Source organism: Penicillium bovifimosum (assembly GCF_028826915.1).
Source record: "Penicillium bovifimosum strain IBT 22155 chromosome Unknown utg000007l_segment0_segment0, whole genome shotgun sequence".
NCBI lineage: Eukaryota > Fungi > Ascomycota > Eurotiomycetes > Eurotiales > Aspergillaceae > Penicillium > Penicillium bovifimosum.
This window is the reverse complement of record NW_026622716.1, coordinates 668,907-682,802: the sequence shown is the minus strand read 5'-3', so window position 1 is coordinate 682,802 and position 13,896 is coordinate 668,907. Positions and strand designations below refer to the sequence as shown.

The window sequence follows — 13,896 nt, the reverse complement described above, 5'->3', positions numbered from 1 at the left end:
CGGACGAGTGATTAGATAGTCTGGATGCACCTTCCCCAATCGGGACTAGTTTTGTTTACCCAGCAACGTCAACACGGCAACTCCAATTTGTATACACAAACTCTGCTCTACACAGTACCTTACCCAACACTTTGCTCGGACATTGCCCAACGAATAACTCTGGGGTTGAAGAGAGTAAACCCCTCACCAGAGACGATCACTCACGACCGAATTTTGCTATTGCCCATCCTCATCCTACTTTCGCCATGTCAAATCCTCTCTCACCCCTCTCTCCCTCCTACCAGAACGCACGCGCCCAATCCCAGATGGCGAACTCTTCACCCTTTATTCACAAGACCCTTGATCGGACACTAGAGCAAGTTGCACCATCAAGTCCATTGAAGCCAGAATGGGCAAGCCGTGCCGCACCGAGTTCGAACGCCTATAACGAAAACGAGGACTATTACCCTAACGAACCTGAGCACGAAAACGATGATATAAATGATGCCGAATCATATCAGCCCGGTGCCAGCTCACCGTTTCAGTATGATGGACGCGAAGATACGGTGGATTTCCAAAAACTACGGGAGATGCGACAGGCCTCGTCTCAACCCCACCCACGACTTAGTGCACTAGAGGAAGAGGGCCCAGAAAGCTCTCCGTTCCGTCCTAGTGCAAGAGAGGATACCGTAGATTTCAGATCGCTGCGTGAGGTGCAGCCCATGTCACCGGGACTGGACAAACGTCTGGCCCTGGAGGAGCCGATGAGCTCTCCCTTCCGTCCCAATGCCGACGCGGATCCTGTCGAGTCCCACAACACGTATGAGGAGCAAAGTTCATCGCCACTACCTCACCCACAACTTGAGTCATTGGAGGGAGAGGGCGAGGGAAGTTCTCCGTTCCGACCCCATGCCCGAGAAGACACGGTGGGTTTCCAGGGACTGCGCGAGGTTCAGCCTATGTCGCCTGGCCTGGGAAGGCGGCTGGCTCTAGAGGAGCCGGCCAGCTCCCCGTTCCGCCCTGATGCGCGAGATGAGACAGTCGACTTGGATCGTTTGCGCGAAATGCAAAATGACTCGCCAATCTTCAAAGCGCGGCCATTACCCGAGCCCGTCAGTTCTCCGTTTCGCCATGAGGCAAGGAATGTAACGCCTGAGGATCCGGATCTACATGATGTGAAACACGACTCGCCGGTAGTTGCGAAGTGCCCTTCACCTACTGCGGCACCTAGTTCACCTATCCGCGCCGAAACACCAGACATTGTTGATTCTCCGGACATGCATCAAGTATCACCGGTGAAGCCTGCATACTCCAGCCCTGCGGTTGAGTCGAGTTTGCCCATGCGCAAAGATGCACAGGACACTGTGGATTCTCCGAAGCTACAATCGCAGGAAACGCCTCCGGCTGAATCCAAGTACTCTTCACCTGTTCCAGCACCTAATTCGTCTTCCCGGTCCAGTCCCAAGGAGAGTTCCCTTGATGTTCAGAAGCCGCGCCAAATCTCTCGTGGATCGCTTGGTCTGGGTGGCCGGCGCTCGGTTGCGGCAACTCCGCGCAAAAGATCGTACGATGAAACACCTCAAGATCTTGAGGACGACTTACAGATGAATGACCGCCATAAGAAGGGCATGATGAGCCGACCAGAGCCACTGGCGATTCACATTGATGCCCAAGAGGAACCTAGTCTGCTTCAGGACCAGAGCGTCCTTTCCGCTGCGAATGCTGTGCAGGACCGATCGGACCGATCGGCGATTGAGAACAGCATGATGGATGACAAGCGCAATGAGGGTATGAGCACAGTGCTCCGGGAGGATGGCGACAAGGAGAATACCACCCAGTCTCACGAACACTCGATGGTCGATGATTCGATGGATGATACTTGCTTGAGCACATTCTCAGCCGTGCCAGATCTGACTACATTTGCGAAACTCCGCGCCCAGTCCCCAATGAAGTCAATGCGCGGCAGTGTTGGCCCAGCTTCTCATGTGGACGAGCATCGACGCAGCATCGACACGACTACCCCGAACACCAATCGCAGAGCGTACAAGGCGAGCGCCTACCTCGATGCGAACTCGCCGATGGGATCACCTACGCCAAGACCTAGAGGTCCTCGCGACATGAATAATCAAGGCGAATCTGCCAATTTGCTCGATTTCACTGATCAAATGGACTTCTTCCCTCGCCAGTCCATGCAAAGCGCTCGTTTCTCTCCCTCTCGGCGGTCGCCCATGCGACCTGCCCGGCCGTCTATTCGATCGCCTGGGAAGATGTCATCTCTGTTGGATTTCGATATCCCGGCTGCGCCCACCCCCCGTTCCATTCCCACGGTCACCCCCCGTGAGTTGGAGTCACTCAAGTCCGGTTTCTTGTCTGAGATATCGTCTCTCAAGGCCAATCTCAGCGGCAAGGAGGCGGAAGTTGCCAGCCTCAAGCAGGCAGTGGCAGATGCCGAGAGACGTGTCGGTGAAGCTCTGGAAGAAGTCCGCAATGAAGCCGCTAGCAAAGAGGTGCTAGAGATGGAGCATGCCGAGTGGGACCGCCGAATACAGGAGATGGAGACCGTCCTGCGGTCCGCCCGCTCCGAATTGGTGGAAGGGGAGCGGGAGCGGGAGCGTCTTTGTCAAAGGGCAGAGGAGGCAGAAAAGGCCAGGGAGAAGTTGGAAGGCAAGATGGTCGAACTCAAGAGTCAGCTTTCCGCCGCGCGTGCTGCAGTTGTGTCCAGCAGCAGTAAATCTGGCACCTCTCACCAGTCTTCCAACTCAACGGAGGATACTGCTCGTGAAGTTCAAGATGCGGTTGAGAAGGTCGCTCGTGAACTCCACGTGCTCTACAAAGGCAAACACGAGACCAAGGTCGCAGCCTTGAAGAAGAGCTACGAATCTCGCTGGGAGAAGCGATTGCGTGAGGCAGAGAAGAGGCTCACTGCCGCCCGCCAGGAGAATGAACAACTTCGCCTCGAACGTGATACTGCGCAATCTGATTCAATGGCCGCAGCCGATGCCAGCCTCGTCAGTCGCGAGAACGACAAGCACGAGGCGGAGAAGCGGGTCATGGAGGCCCAAATCAAGGGTCTGCAGCGGGAGATGGCTGCTCTGAAAGAGGATACCGAGCAAATTCGGGCCAATCTGGAGACTGAACGCGCGGAGAAGGGCGAACTCGTTGCTGCTGTTGATGAGTGGTTGGCCATGCAACAGGTCCCCCCATCACCTCAACCTGGAGACCGCGAGACCTCTGTCGCATCTTCCGTACGCAACGACCACATTGATGAGCCCGCTCAACCATCTCGTGAAGTTACGCCCGATGACTTCCGTCGCAGTGTCAGTCGTTCCGTGTCCGGGAGTATTCGACCTCCTGCCGCACAAAAGCGAATCCCTCGATTTGGTGCTCCCAGTGGTCATTCGCGCGGTAACAGCAGTGGCAAGTCCGGCATTGCGATGCCTACTCCCGGTCGCGGGATCATGAGCTCCATCGAGAGGATGGGCCGTGGTGGTGTTTAGGACTACAATGGTCCTGTTTTATTTTGTACTCTTCACATGGGGTTATTTCCCGGTTTGATTGTTCGATACCAGATGTGGCTTGGAGTTATGATCTTTATGCCAACTATTGGCTAGGCAGGGGGAATCAGGCATGCAATTAGATCACCAGGTGATATGAAACGATGTAATGATTTCACCCAATTGTCTCCTCCATGTAGGCAATGTGTACACAGTAGGATTCCAGACATGGCTCTGTACACTCAGCTCCCTAGTCTACAGGATACTGTTGTATCGGCATCTTTGAACCTCACTGATCAGCCGCAGATGGTTTTCGCCACTATGTCCACATGGTGGATCTTCCACCGTAATCAGGAGCTATTCCAGGCTGCGCCGTCGTCTCTTTGTGGATATTACCCCAGTTTTGATCATATCCGCCGACATCAACGACCTCAATGGATTTAGAAATGTCAATCCGGGCGTACTCCAGTTGCAGATCAGCAAATCCCCAGTGGCAACCCCCAACCTCCGAGCATACTCCGTTCTCTGTATCATCTACGGAAATACCATACAAGGTACATGTCGATCTACAGTAGGACCTCTCCCTCTCGGACTCCCGAACTCGCCAATTCCAACTCGGTTCTGATCCGATCTGGGCTTCAATACCCCTCATCATCACAATCGTTAGAGCTTCCCCACTTGGAGGGGCAATGCGCCATGACCCTTGAAAAGAGGCGCAATCCCCCCAGTAGACTCTGTGGCGTCCAGACTCGGCTTTCCCCCGGACTGGACGAAAACGTGGGGTGAAAAGAAAAATGCCGGACTGCCGTCTTGGTTCTGGTGATCTCAATATTTCCATCTCATTCGACGACGTAGAGTCGGATCCGTACTGCCTCTCGGTGTCTTGCAGCCTGTACGATCAAGCAGCGTATCATTGTTTCCCCTTTTTTCCCTTTTCCCGGAACCAAGTGCCTTCACAAAGGTTGTTGGCCAAAACCTAGATGCACGCCGCAACGGTTTTACTGCATAGTGAGAATCGAGAGAAAACAGCTGATGTTCTACTTTAGGGGACTACTACAAGTAATAATAACCGAAAGGTTCATCCGGCTCGGATGCCGAGGCCGGCAATTGTCCCTTGGGTTTGATATTTAACTAAACAACCCTTGGAGTTGGAACTACCCCAGGATCTGATCATTCTTGGGGCTTGCGAGAGGACCAGACTTCAGCTTTGTGGGATCTGGTGAGAAAAATACAGTCACAATACAATACATACAATACAGAACCCAAGACAATAAAAAAAAGCACTGACCTTTTCCGCTGCTGTGATTGGCAGTTCACTGGACCCGCTCGCGACCGCGTGAGAGGAAGAATTCTCCATTTCTCCAGAGACTCCAGTTTGAGGCTTTTAAAGGCGTCATCAGATCTAAAAACTCGGGAAATATTACATTTCAGTGTACTGTAGGATGATATACGTAGTAAAGATTAAGCATAGACCAAATGTCTCTCTGTATATTGTAGTCCGACAACTATATCAATCTGGAGGTACAACATAGGTATCGGATCTTCCGGAAATCGGCACTTCCGCACGTGAGGGTCGGCAGGCCGGGTGAAACAGCGACGGTTGCGGGATATTATCTTAGTTCAGGGGTACTCCGACCCGTTCCATTTTGTGCACTAGAAGTTCTAAATGTTTGCACATATTGCATAGTTATACATCTCGAGGTCCTATCAAGATACCATAGACTGTGATTTGTGACTCTATTACTGTGTATGTATTTCGCAACGTGTTGGTTGACCCTACACAGTAATGGCAAGCATGTCACTACACTGGAGATCCATAAATCCGCTGTACCATGACATTTGTTGACGTCCAAATTGACAACAAAAGCATCTAACTGTGCAAGGCCTGGGCTCGGAAAAATTAATAATTGCAGAATAAAAGAAAGTATAAAAATCCCAACGGGACTAAAATTGTCGCAGAGACGACAACCTGTGCAAGAATGGAGCCTTGAGGGCCGTGCTATTACGTTGACTATGTACAGTGGTGTCTGATTAGTATTTAACCTCCGGTACTTAGGTCCCCACTTTTATTATTTGACCGCTATCTAGACCGCCTACTTTAGGAACTACTTAAAACTCTCGCGTCACCAGCTATTGGATGAATTCTAATTCCCGAGGGTTCTGCCTGGCAGTATTAAAGTGGGTCCTAGGCCCCCAATGTACCGGAGGTTAAATACTAATCAGACACCACTGTAGCTGCATGTAAGGATACAATGCGGGTTAATTCCACATCGGGATTCCCGGGAGTATCGGTCCTCCATGCTTCATGCTTGCATTCAATGTTGATATACGGAGTAGGCCGTCAGTCCGGGGATAGAACCGACTACACAGTACAGATATACTCTATCCCATCAACAACATCAGCTTGAAGGTACTAAAAGAAGCTGCTCGCAAGGTCATACCCACCAAGGATGATCACATTACTCATCGGTCCAGACATGTCCCAAAGAGGGTAAGTTCAGTATTCACTCCACTGGGCTCCGCTTGTCGGAGGCTGGAGGATCCTTCAGTCCAGTCTCCAGTCTCTCCAGTCTCTCCAGTCTCTCCAGTCTTGGTCCTGGAATAGTCGGGGGAATGTGGGAAAATCCTGGCACTCCCCTTTTCCTTGACCCGCAGTTCAAGATCTTCACTATCCGGATTTCGGATTTCAGATTTCATGGGGACTTCCTGTACGCCCATTGTCGATGAGTCGTTGGTGTACATCATTTTCTACTGTGTAGGGCAAGGTCCACCTCGGAGAGAAACATAGCGATATCTGCGTAAAAGGGTAATAATAACATTTAGAAGGCGGAATAAAATAGAATAATGCGGGAACGTACCTCGATACATCGTTAAAATTAATAGAGATCGCAACTTAAAATATCCATTCGAGTACCTACAGTGTACCTTGCCACACGGATAGGTAAAGTATAAACTGGACTTACCCAAAGTTGGACTCATAATATCAGTCTGACTACTCCGTAGTTATCAGTATGAATAGAATAATTACCAGACCATCAGCCAAAATTTTCACATGGCACTCAGATTTCCCAAACAAGACCAGAAGATGCACATCGTAACGTGACCCGGGCCGAGGGACGGTCCACTATGAACAACTGTCTCGGGGCGAATGACGCAGTACCCCAGCTCAACGGGTGAAATATTTTACCGCTCCAGGGTAGGAAGCCGTAAATTACTACATTTGGACTAGTTTGTACTTTTAGTGTGGAGAAGCCAGTAATTTATTTCTCCAGTGGATCTGCTCCCCTCAAACTTTGGCCGTTCGTGGATTAGGGGCATTATTGAGCCATGGTGGAGTGAAAAAGAACCTGGGGCATACTTAAACCTTCATCTTCCCCCAGCGCGCGGGATTTTAGGAATTTGACAATAAAACAGACCGCTCTCCACTCTGTCTTTCCGGTTGTTTGGTGTTTCTTCTTCTCTCTTCCCATGTCAACGTGATATTCATTCCTCTACGGCTTTCTCACCATATGCTCGCTATTTATATGTAAAACATATATCACTCGAATGGTTCCCAATCCACTGGAATATCACAATATGACCGACTCCGAATCCGGGAAAAGAAAGGCTTCCACCGCCGGACTCTCCGGTCACAATCGTCCCGTGAAGAGACGCGCGTCAAAAGCCTGTTGCTGTTGCCGCGCCCGTAAAGTGCGCTGTGACGTCGTCGAGAATGGTTCTCCCTGTACGAATTGTCGTTTAGATCAGGTTGAATGCGTGGTGACCGAGAGTAAACGCAGAAAGTTGGTGAAATCGAGACAAATCAGTATAAGACTTCCTGACTGACATGTGATATCCTTGATAGGAAATCTCGCGTTGAGGTAGAGAATCACTCGGAATCCCCAGAGGCCTTGGACGATAATCCTTTCCACCGTCTCGGTGATCTTTCCGGATTGCCGGATTTGGCGCCGACGTCTCCTTCGCAGTCCTCGGTGGATTTGGACCAGGGCCAACATATGCCCCATTTACTATGTACGTCAATTCTACAAAAAGGAAGAAAGACTTCCCCAGTTTCGGGCTGACCGAGGATCAAAAACAATATAGATCAAAACCAGGCTCAACGCATTGGCTCTGATGACCCCTATCGACGTCGCATGGCCCCTAACCCAGCAGTGCCTGCGTCTATGCCGTTAGCAAATGTGACTACGCAAATCCAGCAACTCTTAGATCCAAATTTTGGCAGCGCCCGGCCTGCCAGTGGATTCCTCCCTGACTACATTCGAGGACTCCCTGCACGACTACAAAAAGAGGATATCGACTACCTGGCAGCCAAGGGTGCCCTGACTATCCCCGACGCAACCCTACGTAACGAGCTACTGAAGAGCTACATCCACTATGTTCACACGTATATGCCCTTACTCGACCTGGAGGAGTTCCTGCAAAACATCGTTCACAACGATGGTATCCACCGCATCAGTCTGCTTCTCTTCCAGGCCGTCATGTTCGCCGGTGTGGCTTTCATTGATATGAAGCACCTGCAGGCCGCTGGCTACCAGACCCGCAAGGTTGCTCGAAAGGTCTTCTTCCAGCGTGCTCGTCTTCTGTACGATTTCGACTACGAGGTTGACCGTATCTCGCTCGTGCAGTCGTTGCTGCTCATGACCTACTGGTACGAGACACCCGACGACCAAAAGGACACCTGGCATTGGATGGGTGTGAGCTTGTCTTTGGCCCACACGATCGGCCTGCACCGAGATCCCGGAAACTCACGGATGGATGTGCGTCGCCAACGGATGTGGAAGCGGATCTGGTGGAGCACCTATACTCGCGACCGACTGATTGCTCTCGGCATGCGACGCCCCATGCGCGTCAAGGATGACGATTGCGATGTGCCGATGCTAACTCTCGATGACTTCGAGTTCCACCCTTTCTCGCCCGAAATCGTGGCCATGGTTGGTAACTCGGAGATTCTCCAAAATGTCAGCCATCAGCGCGAGCTGGCCTTGATGTTCATCGAAAAGGCGAAACTGTGTCTCTGCGTCAGCCACGTCTTGTCTGCACAATACTCGGTTCTCAGCCATAAGTTTGGTGGCACCATGGAGACCACCATGATGCTCGTCCCGAAGAAATCCACAGCGGAGACCTTTGAGGTCCGCAGTTGTGACCAGGAACTGGAGGACTGGCTGGCCAACCTCCCCATCGAAACCCAATATACCCCCTCCAGTGGATCGAAGCTATCCGAAGCAGACGAAGTGCTGCATTCTCACCGTGCCTTGTTGAAGATGGTCTACCTGACCACATCCAGCGCTTTGCACCGCCCACAAGTCCTTCCCGCCATTCCCTGCCCCTCCACGGATGCAGAGCTCCAAGACATGTCCCGGAACAAGGTGCGATTTGCCGCAGTCGAAATCACCGCTATCGCCCAGGACCTGCACTGCCTCGACCTGACCCGGTACTACCCAACCACCGGAGTCACCGTCCTCCTCCCAGCAGTCATCATCCATCTCCTCGACATCAAGTCCACCGACCCAAGCATTCGCATGACCAGCTTGCAACGATTCTACCAATGCATGCGCATCCTCCAGCGCCTGCGCGAGATCTACGCCTCTGCAGACTTTGCCACATCCTTCCTCGAAGCCGCCATCCGCAAAGCAGGCATCCAGCTCACCGTCTCCCCACAAGACGTCCAGTCTTCTTCCTCATCCTCGCGTGCCCGTGACCAATCCACTACCGCAGATCCCCTCGACACCACCACCGACCCCTCCCGCCTCCATACCCTGACGCCCCCGCCGGATTCCCTTGCCCAGAAGATTCCGGACCTCACATATCCCAAACACTCCGGTCCTTCCGCGGGCGGACAGTCTACCGGAGGCCTGTTCGCCTCGACACCGCCCCACTCGGACGGAAGCGAGAACGGGAGCACGAACAATATCAACCATGTCAGTCATAACAAGGACCGCGATGCCTTTGCTATGCCCTCTGAAATGAGCCTCACCGAGCTCATGGATCTGGCAAACGACGCCGAAGTTACGCAGAATGACTTCGATGCCCTTGTCAACTTTGATGATTCAGGCAATAATGACTTCTTTGCCGGTGACAACACGCAACATATGGGTCAGGAGAAAGGGTTCGAGTTTGACGTTGATAACATGAACATGATGTTTGATGGCGACACTAAGCCCGTTGATTTCACCCACCTTGTGGAGACCAGCTTACATGAGGGCGAGGTCTCCAACGTCGCAGAATGAGGACCCTATCTCGGAAGCAACTTGGATTCTAATACGTTTTCTGGAAACCAGAGATGATGAACGCACTTCTACTAAGCCCCGGGTCAACAGTGTACCTCATTCGAAAGATTGCCGGGCACTAAAATTCTTACTGCATCATGTACAATTTCTTTCATTTTGTTATACACGGTATATATTTATAATGATGATGATTTTGACCGCGGATCATCCGTTTGCTCTCGACTTTCCTCCATAAAGATAGGATCCCAGAAATTGGTGGGTAGAGAGATGTCCAGGAACTCTCCGAACAAGGTATCAATGTCCGCAAGCCCATTGGGTACATGGGTATCCACATCACTCATTGGGGGGTGAAGTGGCTCTATTGCGACATCAGCGGCAGTGGATACATTGGCCATTCCATGGCTGCTACTGCGCTGCCTCTTCGCTCGGGGGAACTCATTGCCAGGTGGTGCGAAATGGGTCGTCTCTAGCCCCTTCGACATTGAATCATTCGGACCGGGCTGCTTGTGCGCGGGCACTGTCACATGGCGTTGTGGACCTACACGGTCTGTTCGGGAAGATTGCAGCTGGCCCTGAATTTGGTCCAATGCCCTTTGCCCGAGCCTGGCCATCCCCTCAGCAGAATACCAATACGGACTCAGATTTTCTAACAGTGAACGGCACGCCTCAAGACTGGCTTTCGCTCGGTTGATATGTGTGATAAGCCTGCTTGAGCGGAGTTGTCGGTATGAGACACCCATCGACAGGGTGATTGCGTATGGCACGATTGGAAGTGGTGGAAGGTCTTCTGTACACTCTGATGCGACGAGAGCGTGAATGCGAATAGCTGCTAGTCCCTGCCTGACAGACGAGAGCCTGGTGCTATCGATGTCCTCAGTATGTCTGGATCGGCAGGATAAGATAGCAACAGAATGATAATAGAGCTCCAAAAATGCTAGTGGCGATTGATTTAGTGACTCGAAAGTACGGAGAGGATTCTGAAAGACATACCCAGAGTTGCGAAGTCCAGATCTTCTAGGGTATCCTCCCCAGTAATATCCTCAAAAGAAGGGAATCCCTCCTCCCACCCAGCAGAAGATTCCGCGGAGGGTCGGTAGAACGAGATTACGGTTGCAAGCAGTTCTGACACAGAAAGCCAGACGCCAAATGCCCTTCGTGACTTCGCATTGACTTTGGGTTTGGCAAGCCCGATATCGCGATCAGCGAGCAGAACCGGTCGTCCACCAATACATGCATGCATCTTGTCCAACGTCCAAAGGCACCAGAAAAGTTCACTTAGTGAATCTGTGGAGGTCTGATTTGGCCGATCAAGGTGCAATCCTACCGTTTGGGCCTGATGGATAGCCTGGCAAAGATGTAGAGAAGCTGCCTCGGCCCCTTCATGGCCTTCACAGTGCAAAGACATCAGTGCAAGAACACGTATCCGTGTCAATCGATCAGGTTCTAGCTCGGTGTCCATAGCAACAACCAGCTGCTCGTAGATCTCGGAACAGAATTGGCGTGAGGGTAAGACTGGGCCGTCCGGCACAAGACGTAAGTAGGGGCTGGCCATGGGGGTCTTTGCCGCGGTGAGGCATATGGCTTTCTCAAGGAAAACAGATGCTGAATCCTCTGCTTGCGCATCTAGAAATTCACGATCTACTATAGGCACAATATGATTGACCTTGGAGAAGTAGATGGCGGACAAAGGCAGCCGCATAGCCAAGGGCAGTTGCTCGCATGCTTGTATCCCTGCGGCAAACCGTTGATGGAGCAACAATGCAACTGTTTGACTATCTCTTGCCGTTTGTGAAGGGATATTGGTTGTAGAATCTTTGCCTACGGCTTGTGCCCTCCATCCGCTCCGAGGTTTGGCATTATGTGCAGCTGGCGAGTTGATCCAGAGGCCAATGCGACCCCGTTGGGGGTTCCCAGTTGGCTCATCCAATCTTTCCCGAATCAGGGACTCTGGGTTCAGGTCTCCCACGAATCGCCCGGCGGCAGGGACCGATGACGTAGATGCACTATCGGATGCAGTCCGCACTCGGTCTAGATGACCCGGTGCAGGAGATCGTCCGTGATTCGAACCATCGGTGTTAACTAAACTGTCAGGACCATACTGGTGCAATTGGGGTGGAGATAGAGGAGTTGTATTCAAAGGTTCCCATTTAGGTATCAAATGTCGGCACCGTTTCTATTGGGAGGTTAGACGGAAGTCTGCCAAGCTCACGGTCGTTGTACATGCCTTTGATCGTTGACAAGTGGGACAAGCTCGTAAGGCTCGAGTGCGACCCCGGGACTGGGGAATATCCGCAAGCCAAGTGTGTTCCATCCTGCAGACTTCATCACATCAGAAGTGTTTGAAGGAGAAGCAGAAGCGATTGAGAGTGGCAGATCAAGATAAGGTGCGAAATAAGGTTCGTTATCGATAAGGAGCTCCGGGCGCCTAATCTTGGGAGCTAGATCGGATTTCTACACGGACACAAGTAGAAGGATGTATGAATAGATCTCTACGATGTACATCACTTTTAGCACATGTAAGTATTGACTATTGAATGACTATTAGCTAGTGTACTTATGCATAGAGATCTACAGATCCATCCCTGAACGCCCAAACTTCCCCCAACTCCATAACCGTCTTCCTGAAACAGCATGGTAACATATCCCACAAGACATTTGTGAGGCTAGCAAGGTGATATGTACCTTGCTTAAAACCTTACACTCCTTTTGCTTCAGCCGCCACTAAAGCTTCGATAGCCTCATCGTCATCAAACTCGTCAACCTTGACAGGTTGGATTTTAACCTCGGGGTTTGCCTCGATCGGCGCTTTATTTGCCAAAGTGGTTGAGTTTTCCTTGTCGGAAACACATTTAGGGGCCGATGGGGCTTTCTGGGATGGCACTAAGCTCCAGTCAATCATTTCATCTTCTCCGTACCGCAGAGCAAGCCAATCATTACACTTCTTGAAGTGTCCGTTTTGGAACTATGAATCATGGTATTAGCAAAGAATGTAGTTAGCAAAGCTGAGTCGCATGCATAGGGAATACGCACAAAGCCATTATGCGCGCTCAGAGGACTGGGATGTACAGATTGCAAAATGCAATGCTTCTCTTTGTTGATCTTGGCCACTCTGGTTCCAGCAGGTCGGCCCCAAGCAAGGAAAACCACGCCGTTGGTTCGAACTCGAGCGACGAGATCGATCACCTTCTGTGTAAACTTCTCCCAGCCCTTGTTGGAATGACTGTTGGCCTGGTGGGCACGAACGGTGAGGCAAGTGTTGAGCATCAAGACACCACGCTCGGCCCACGGGATGAGGAGCCCTCCCTTGTCAGGAGGCGCCTCGAAGTCAGGATAGTCCACCTTTATTCCTTTGTATATATTGACCAGCGATGGCGGAGCTCGTACAGGAGCGCGGACAGAGAAGCATAGCCCGTGAGCTTGGTTGTGATTGTGATACGGATCCTGGCCAATGATGACCACTTTGACGGTGTGCAAGGGTGTGTGTCGCGACCTGTAATCTGATCAGCACATGATCCCAGCCTCTAGTAGGGACCTCAGCTTACCAAGAATAGATATCCTCCTCTGGTGGAAAAACCTTCACTTTGGAATCCTTCTCCTTCTTCAGGAATCGCTTCAAGTTCAGGAAATCCGTGCTGGTCAGTTCATCCTTCAAATGGGCTAGCCAGCTCTCATCCAAAGTGTCAATTTCCAATTGCAGTAGTTCCTTCTGTTCCGTCGTCAAGGAGGACACCCATTTCTGCTTATCGAAGTTGTTCGAACGTGAGGCTGGAGTCGAGGTGGATTGTGTGCTCGCAGGTTTCGGTTTTGGAGCTCCAAAAAATGCAGTAATGCTCCCACCTTTGGGCTTCTTCGAGTCTGGACCGGATGTATGTTCTGATTTACGTTTTATGGCAGGGCTAGCCATGATGAAGACAGTTGGGGAGGAAAGAAGTTGAGTAACGATGGATTGGCCCCGGAAGGATGTCCGGGAGCGATAAGATATCGACGCGTTTCGCGCGACGCGACTGATCTGCAAGGCGGAGATTGGCGTTTATCAAAGGATTGAATCCATAGTATGTACGAGTATACGTACGGAGTAGTAGATTTGTATTTCAGTTCTCAACTTGTCAAGATTCCTTATTCTGAAGTAGCCAGGAATTTCCAAGATTCGGTTTACAAATTGGACAACTTATATAATTCACGAATCGGATATATTT

General features: G+C 51.3%; 4 protein-coding genes across 4 annotated transcripts; 2 read left to right on the top strand and 2 right to left on the bottom strand.

Moving 5' to 3' along the window:
- Nucleotides 1–245: 245 nt before the first annotated feature.
- Nucleotides 246–3,476, top strand: N7515_009170 (uncharacterized protein; the record flags this gene model as incomplete). The annotated part of the gene is made up of 1 exon (XM_056669914.1): nucleotides 246–3,476. One exon carries the CDS (start codon nucleotides 246–248, stop codon nucleotides 3,474–3,476), a length of 3,231 nt encoding a protein of 1,076 aa, XP_056517713.1.
- Nucleotides 3,477–5,936: 2,460 nt separating this feature from the next.
- Nucleotides 5,937–6,191, bottom strand: N7515_009169 (uncharacterized protein; the record flags this gene model as incomplete). The annotated part of the gene is made up of 1 exon (XM_056669913.1): nucleotides 5,937–6,191. The coding sequence occupies one exon, from the start codon at nucleotides 6,189–6,191 to the stop codon at nucleotides 5,937–5,939; it is 255 nt and encodes an 84-aa protein (XP_056517712.1).
- An 828-nt stretch (nucleotides 6,192–7,019) lies between these two features.
- Nucleotides 7,020–9,700, top strand: farB1 (putative C6 transcription factor (Ctf1B); the record flags this gene model as incomplete). The annotated part of the gene is made up of 3 exons (XM_056669912.1): nucleotides 7,020–7,255; nucleotides 7,318–7,484; nucleotides 7,557–9,700. 3 exons carry the CDS (start codon nucleotides 7,020–7,022, stop codon nucleotides 9,698–9,700), a joined length of 2,547 nt encoding a protein of 848 aa, XP_056517711.1.
- A 176-nt stretch (nucleotides 9,701–9,876) lies between these two features.
- On the bottom strand, nucleotides 9,877–13,604 carry N7515_009167 (Uracil-DNA glycosylase; the record flags this gene model as incomplete). The annotated part of the gene is made up of 6 exons (XM_056669911.1): nucleotides 9,877–10,634; nucleotides 10,691–11,873; nucleotides 11,921–12,125; nucleotides 12,400–12,662; nucleotides 12,731–13,190; nucleotides 13,243–13,604. The coding sequence occupies 6 exons, from the start codon at nucleotides 13,602–13,604 to the stop codon at nucleotides 9,877–9,879; spliced, it is 3,231 nt and encodes a 1,076-aa protein (XP_056517710.1).
- Nucleotides 13,605–13,896: the final 292 nt, after the last annotated feature.